Raw genomic sequence first — 7,157 nt, 5'->3', positions numbered from 1 at the left:
CAAAACTCAGAAAGGAAAAAAAAAAAATTTAAAAAAAAATCGATATTTATAATTAGCCCCACTACTTAACAGTGACAACTGACATGCTGTAAACAGTAGCCAGAAATATTTTAACATCAGGAAAGGCTAACAGCCTTGAAACAGCCCGATCGATCGCCTGCCAGGCTGTGCTGGCTGCAGGGGGTCCCTGTCTGGGGCAGCAGCAGCGGATGGGGGGTGAATCCCAGCCCCTCATAAAGCCCCCGGTCGGGGCTGGGGGACACCAGCCCCCGCGTTCGTTACTCATGTGGTTTCTGCCCCTGTGCAACGCTGGTGCTGCAGCAGCCCCTGGGTCCCATTAAGCTGGTGGCGAGAGCAGCGGTGATTGAAATACCTGTTATTGCTAGAAAGCAATTCTGAAAGTGAACACAGGAATTAGAAATAATCATCTCGGCAGGGCGCTGGGAGCAGGGCATGCTCGGCCTGATCTGGCGGCAGCGGGGCCAGGGCGGCTGCAGCGGTGCTCTGCGGCCAAAAGCTGGGCATCCCGGTGCTGGGGCGTCCCGGTGCTGGGCTGTCCCGGTGCTGGGGCGTCCCGGTGCTGGGCTGTCCCGGTGCTGGGGCGTCCCACCCCACACTCTGCCATCGCCTCTCGTGCTGCCGGGCAAAGCCTGCAGGGATAAAGCTGCTGCCCCCGCAAAAGGCACCTCAAAGAGGGGTCGGCAGGAAAATGGCTTGAACTGCCCAAGCCAGTGGTCGGCACCCGCCTGCCACCACACTCCGGTTCTATCAGGATCCTGCTACAGGAAAATGACCGCTGCAGGGTGGGAGCGAGACAAGTGTCACCCCCAAGCCGCCGTGCCGTGCTGCTGAGTCTGTTGCAGACCCCAAATCTCTCTCCTCTCCCCTCCCCTCGCCTCTCCCTACAAAACAGTTCAGAACAAGGAGAGGATTTTCACTGCAATTAAACAGACAAAATGACAAAATTTAGTTTCTCGTTTCTATAATCTTCTTTGCTGATGGCGGGGGAGGCAACACTCATCTCCAGGCCAGGGGCTGGGCAGAGCACTTTGATTTCTTATTCTTCTGAGAAAGGACAACATGGGGACACAGAGCCAGCTCAACAGGGACAGGGCAGAACATCTTCCCCAACCGCCCATCCAGCACGGGGACCTGCAAGGACACCGCTGGGGGAACAGGGCATGAGCCCGGAGGAAAGGGAAGCAGAAGATGCAACCGCAAGGGCTGTGTGAAGGGAGACGGCCACCCCGGCAAGGGGAGCCTGCTGGGCGTCGGGGACGAACACGCCTTGGCTGGCCACCCCCAACCCCAGAGATCACCCTGGAAGCCATCTCCAAAGACACGAAGGCGGCAAGCAGACAAGCTCAATGGTCTGTTGTAGGGCGAAGCGCGCTTCACCCGCTGGCTGCACCCTGTGCTGGAAGGAGCGGTTCCACGGCCGTACCACAGCCGGGCTTGGGTACACGTATGAACCCCCAGCCCCTGGGACGTGGCTGCCCCCGAGCAGCGAGGGGCTGCGGGAGAGCTGCTGGCCCCTGTGCAGGCAGGGTGGCACAGCCGGGCTTCCTGGCGGCGCTCACAGCCACACCGGCCTGACCAGGGACAGTCCTGCTCCGAGGGAAGGCTGGAGTAGAGACCCCCGGAGAGCCCACCCCTCCATGCAACATTCCAAGGAAACACCACTCAGCTCTCCTGTACAAGCACAAAGCAATCCGAAGGCAAACGGTGCTGCCTGAGTGCGGAGATGCATTATACAGAAGAAAATAAAAGATCACAGACACCGTGGGTCATCGCCAGGCAAGAACAAAGGCAGATCCGAGCTGCGGGAACAAACACTCCCCTCCACGCAGCGGAGGCCAGTCCTGCATCCCTCTGCCCTTCCCACCCCGAATAATCCTGCAGACGGACCGAGAACACGCGTAAGGTACCAGGGTTGGAGGCAATGCGAGCTGGGACTCTACCTCGTTCCCCGTAAGGTATATATCTCTATTTTCCCAGCAGTACCCCATGCAAAAGATCTACCCCAACCACTTGTCTTTTAATAACAAAGCTGTTGTCACACTCGCCCAGTGGTGGCATCTCATTTACTCCCGCAGTTTATTCAGAAATGCGTTCGCACCGGTGCCATCGAAACTCACACTGTTACCCTGAATGATCTGGAACTGAACCGCACCTACAGCTCTCTTCATCTTAACTCCTGAATGATGGTATTTACAGAGCCAAGCAGTTCCTTGAAATAGCCATCTTTGTCCCCTTCCCTCTGCTCCTCCGCTGCCAGCTCCTCGTACTCGCTGCGCAGGAGGCTGAGGGTGGTGCTGAGTGCCTGGTCCCCGCGGTAGCGTTCCTTGCAGAAGGCCATCAGCACGCCGACCATCTTGAGGACCTTCTCCCGAGTGTCGTGCTCCGGCATGGCCAGCAGGTTGGAAACGACCACGCACCAGTCCTGCTCCACCACCGCCGGGACCAGCTTGACTTGCCTGTACTGCTGGATTTTCTCCTCCGTCTGCTCTCCGTGCTGGGAGTCCTCAAGCAGCATCTGTGGCAAGTGGTGGGACAGGGATTAATGCCCCTAAGAGGCAGCAGCTGCCGCAGGAGAGGAAGCCACACACCCCGAACACCTGCCTCGGGAGTGACTTACAACAGAAAACCAAGACAAAGTTTGGTCCCGGTTCCCTGGGTGTCCCTGGTCGCCCACCCTGGAAAACTCCCGGTGCCCGGGGGTTCAGCACCACGTGGCCCGGGAAGCAGAACTTCCAGATGAAGACAGTTCAGCAGAAGACCCTGTAAAGTCTCTGCGTCTGCTGCTTCAGGCTGCTGGGCAGGCTCCTGCAGCACCTAGCACACCGCGCTGCCAGCCTCTGCGCTGCTCCTGGGGGACCGATGGAGACCCCCCCCCTGCTCCAGCCACGGGCAGACCTGACTCTTCCAGCCCAGCCCAGAAGACCCCAAACACCGCAGCCCTGCCGTGAGGGTGCCCAGAGCAGCACGGTGGGGGCAGTGGGGCTGCCAGCCCCCTCCCAGCCGGAGACCTGCCCCGACAGCGCCGGGGGGAGGCAGGGACACGTCCCACCCCCACGACCCGGGCACCCTTTGGGGCTCAGGTGGCCGAGTGGCTGTGGGTAGCATGAAGTTCCCCAGACAGGCTCCATTGCCCCAGTGGATCCGCCTGGCTTGGCTGGTGGCCCCCTCTAATAACTATTATGTCTTCGCTTCCCTAATTACTTTTGCATAGCGCAGGGCTGCTCCCTGGCAGGGGGATGAGGGGTTCTGCTGGGTGGCGAGCAGAAATGCAGCCCTGGGGGAGGAGAGGGCAGGCAGCGTGCCCAGGAGCTGCCACGAGACCCGGCTGAGCCACCTGCACCCCCGAGGGTGCCCGTAGGATTTTCTGTGACCCATTCACCACCTTGGAAGGGACCCTGGGTGGCCAGCGGCTCGGTCCCACGGATTTACGGGAAGGACCCAGTGGGGACAAGGAGGGACAACGCCAAGGAGACCCCCCCCTCTCCCAGTGCCCCGAGAGAGCTGCTGGCTAACCCCCTGCCGGCCGCGCAGGACTTGGGGTGAAAAGGAAAGAAGGCGGCAATAAAAGCCACTCGGAGCCCCAGCAACACCCGCTCCAGCACGGAGAGCTGCCAAGGACAAGGCCAGAGGACGTTCAAGCCAAGCCATGGCCATCAGCCAGCCCAAACCTGCCCCCGGCTCCACCAGCCCTGCGCCCCGCGGGCACCCCGGCTCCCCCATCTCCTCCACGAGGGGCCGGCACTGGTACACGGCATTCCCAGTCCGAAAGACAGGGAAAAACCATTATTTGAACATAAACCTGAGGACGTGCCAGGCCTGCAGCCGGGGAGCGGATGGGGCTGATGTAAAACCTGCAGCGGGACGGGCAGAAGCGGTGCAGGTGAGACGCCCCCGTGGGCACCCTTCCCCCCACAGGCACAAGGATGGACCGCTGCACGTTGGAGCCAGCACCTGGTAAGGTTTGAGACCCACTAAAATGATTTGCACCTTGACAAAGTCTCCTGGAAAACAGCTGTTTTAAAACGCAGGCATCGCTCCGCGGTGCCTGAAACCCAAGTATTACAGCAGTAATAATCTGCAGGGCAAATTGGCTATAAACTGAGTGAAAGTGGATTTAATTTCCATTCTCTGGAGTAAGAGAAACACACAGACTAAACAGCGAGCGATGGCAAGGAAAGACAGGTTTTAAACTTACATTTACAGTGGTAATCCACAGTATTTGGAAATAAAACACTTAAGGTTGTGGGCTGGGCTCCAGCGAGGGACGGGCAGGCAGACGAGGGGCAGGGGGCAGCTGGCGGCTGGACGCCGAGCCCAGCTCACCGCAGGCTGCTCCTTGTCTGTGTCCCTGCCGTTCTGTTATTTAAACACCCCCGGGTGGAAACGGTGGCAGCAGTTTAATGAAAAATAAAGGTTTAAGCCCACGCTGGGCTCTCCCAGGCGCTCGTGCCCCGCAGGCTGGGGGAAACTCATCCTGACGGCACAGACCAGCACGGATGCTCGTGCGGCTCCCGTGGTGTGGGGAGGGGGTGGAGGTGGGGAGTGCCTGGCTGGGTCCCGACCCCCCCCCAGCTCCTCACCTTCTCCACGATGAGGTCGTAGAGGAGCGTGACCACACGGACATGGAGGGTCTCCATCCCCTTCTGCCTGAAGAGGCTCCTGAGGACCTGGAGGCCGCCCAGCTTGAGGAACTGCTGCTGGGCGTAGGGGAAGTGTCTCAGCATGGAGGACAGCGCGAAGAGAGCCTGGCAGGGAGAGAGCTCCATCAGCAACGTGGCTGCAGCCGCCACATTTGGCACAACCTCTCTTCATGGCACCCCACGGGGACAGGAGAAACACTCTCCAACCCACCTGTGCACGGCTCAAAGCTCTCCTTGCTGAGGGGCATCCCCGGGAGCTCCTTTTTCTCCTGAGCCCAGCTCTCCCTGGTGCTGTGAGGCTGCCCAAACTTGGGTGACTTTCACCCAAACTCCAACCCAGACCGTCATGGCATGTGCTAGAATGACAGCCCCTGCAGCCAGCCCCCCAACAGACCCAACGCCACCATTTCTCCATGTGGTTTGCCCCTGCCGGTCCGTGGCACAGAGCCCAGCTACAGGCTAAGGACGAGGTGAAGGAGGGATCCAGCACCGCTCAGCAGAGCCTGATCCCCTTGAGATGATCTGGACACCCGGGGAATGTCCTCTCCCTTGCACCCACGTGGCCAGAGGACAACACCATGATGTTTCCCAGGACATAGCCCCAAAACAGGGCTCTGTCATGGTGCAGCACCACGCACCACGAGCAAGAGACACCAGCCCACCCGCCCCTGCCTCCTGGGCCTTGAGCGGCACAGGGTTATAACCAGGAAGCAACGAGGGGCCAGCAGCTGACTCTTACACTCGTCTGGTTCTGACACCCGTGGTTTGCAGAGGGGACGGGCTGATGCTGCCCGCAGGCAGCGGGACGGGGATGCTCATCCGGGCGCCCGCCAGCAAGCAGAGCCGGCCCCTCCGCACCGAGGTGGACTGCGCATCCCCGGTCCCCACGGATGGATCGGAGCTGACAGCCACGTCTTCCCCGGTCCCATTTGTTTCTATTTTCCATCTTCTGAGCTGCCGCTGGTGAATCGGAGGATGTTTGTCTCCTGTTTCAACCACAGGCCAAAGGATGGGGGAGGGAAGAGATGCACTTTTGGCCTTGCTGCTGCGCACTGCTGCGAGCACTGGGGCAGAAAACCCACCGGAGCGGGAGCCGTGGGCTGCTGCCCTGTGAGGGAAGGGGCTGGGGCACCAGCCTGTCCTTGGGATCCTGGCTGCAGGAGACTGTAAGCAGCACGGGAACTGGAAATTAAAAGCCTCTATCCTGGAAAAAGGGGTTCAGCCCTTGGAGGTTTTTGTAAGGCCACACGTAAATGTGGACAATCCTGAGCTCTTCTCCAGGGGCTACCAGCGGGACGTGTTCAGGCTGGAAAGAACGGTCCCGCACCCACCACCCAGGGGTGCAAGCGATGCTGGTAAAGGCCTCTGCACACCCAGCTATCCCCCACACACCAAAACGAGCTCCGGACTGAGCCATGGGCACTCCTGGGAGGAACTTCTGAGCACGGAGCATCCCGCAGTGCACCTCTCCAGCCAGGACCTCCTCACACCCCCGGCCAAAAGCAAAGGGGCTCCCCAGCCTCTCCCACGCCTCTCCCTCACTGGAGCACTCCTACATGGACTGGATGAGAACATGTTTGCAGGGGCTAGTTACAACACCGGCAGCACACAGCTGTTTGCGGAACAGCAGGTGCATGGAAGATGAATGAAAGAGCTGGTGGCTTCCTTGCCCTGCCAAACCCCCTCTTGCAGGAGGTCACCGTGTTAAAACAGCGGGGCTGGGCTTTTGGGAGCAGCCAGATAATTTTACAGCCCGTAAACAGAGGTGGCATCACATGCTGAAGAGAGGGTAATGAGATCTCATGCTCCAGGGAGTACGGCGAGGAGGGCAGGAGGGAGGCGGTGAGGAAGCCCCCACCCCGATGGACAGCACTGCACATTTGGCTGGGGGCTCTCGGCGCTGCTCGCCTTGCTCCAGAGCCACCGCCAGAGGCAGGACACGGGGCTGGCTCCAGCAATTAGCTCCTTCCAGACGTCAGCTCCCATGTTTGTTAGCCTCTGATCGCTACGCCTGCCATGGGGACCCTCACCTTTCCTCCCAGAGCAGCCGCAGCATCGAGTCCTGTCCCCACAGGGCTGGCAGAGCTGCCGCGCGTGCTGCTGCTGGCAGTGGGGGTGAGACCCACGGTGCCGGGGGGCCAGTAGGCACCGGCCAGCTGGGGCTGCTGGGGGTGGTCCAGCACCCAGGGCCACCCTCCCGCACCCCTGGAGAGTAAAACCCACCCAGCATGGGGGGACAGCGTAGCATCCCACACGATGCCAGCAATGTCCCAAAGTGCTCTTACAGCAAGTTCAGCACAAAACCAGCTTTACCCAGTGGTGCATCCCCGCTTGCTCACCTTTTTCTTGACAGCCAGGGGTTGTTCCGTAGCCAGAATAACCAGGAGCTTCTGCAGCGCGCCCCCCTCGATTGCTTCTATCTGCACTTTGGGGTTGCTGCAGGCACAAAGCAAAAGGCAGGTCAGCAACAGTGTGAGGCACAGCAGGGTGGGACAG

The 7,157-nt window shown here is 60.1% G+C and overlaps 1 protein-coding gene across 9 annotated transcripts in view; it reads right to left on the bottom strand.

The window, feature by feature from the left end:
- Nucleotides 1-2,070: 2,070 nt before the first annotated feature.
- The window catches only part of SIL1 (SIL1 nucleotide exchange factor), a 97,081-nt gene continuing 91,994 nt past the window's right edge, over nucleotides 2,071-7,157 (bottom strand). For all 9 annotated transcript variants that reach the window (XM_080398315.1, XM_080398319.1, XM_080398313.1 and 6 more), the window contains 3 exons: nucleotides 7,001-7,097; nucleotides 4,602-4,766; nucleotides 2,071-2,536 (listed from right to left, as the gene is read on the bottom strand). In XM_080398315.1, coding sequence (XP_080254441.1) covers nucleotides 2,186-2,536; nucleotides 4,602-4,766; nucleotides 7,001-7,097 — 613 coding nt within the window. In that variant the 3' untranslated portion in view covers nucleotides 2,071-2,185. The remainder of the gene's footprint in view (nucleotides 2,537-4,601; nucleotides 4,767-7,000; nucleotides 7,098-7,157) is intronic.

This window comes from Falco punctatus (genome assembly GCF_963210335.1).
Source record: "Falco punctatus genome assembly, chromosome: 8".
Classification (NCBI taxonomy): domain Eukaryota; kingdom Metazoa; phylum Chordata; class Aves; order Falconiformes; family Falconidae; genus Falco; species Falco punctatus.
This window is presented reverse-complemented; position numbering and strand designations above follow the sequence as displayed.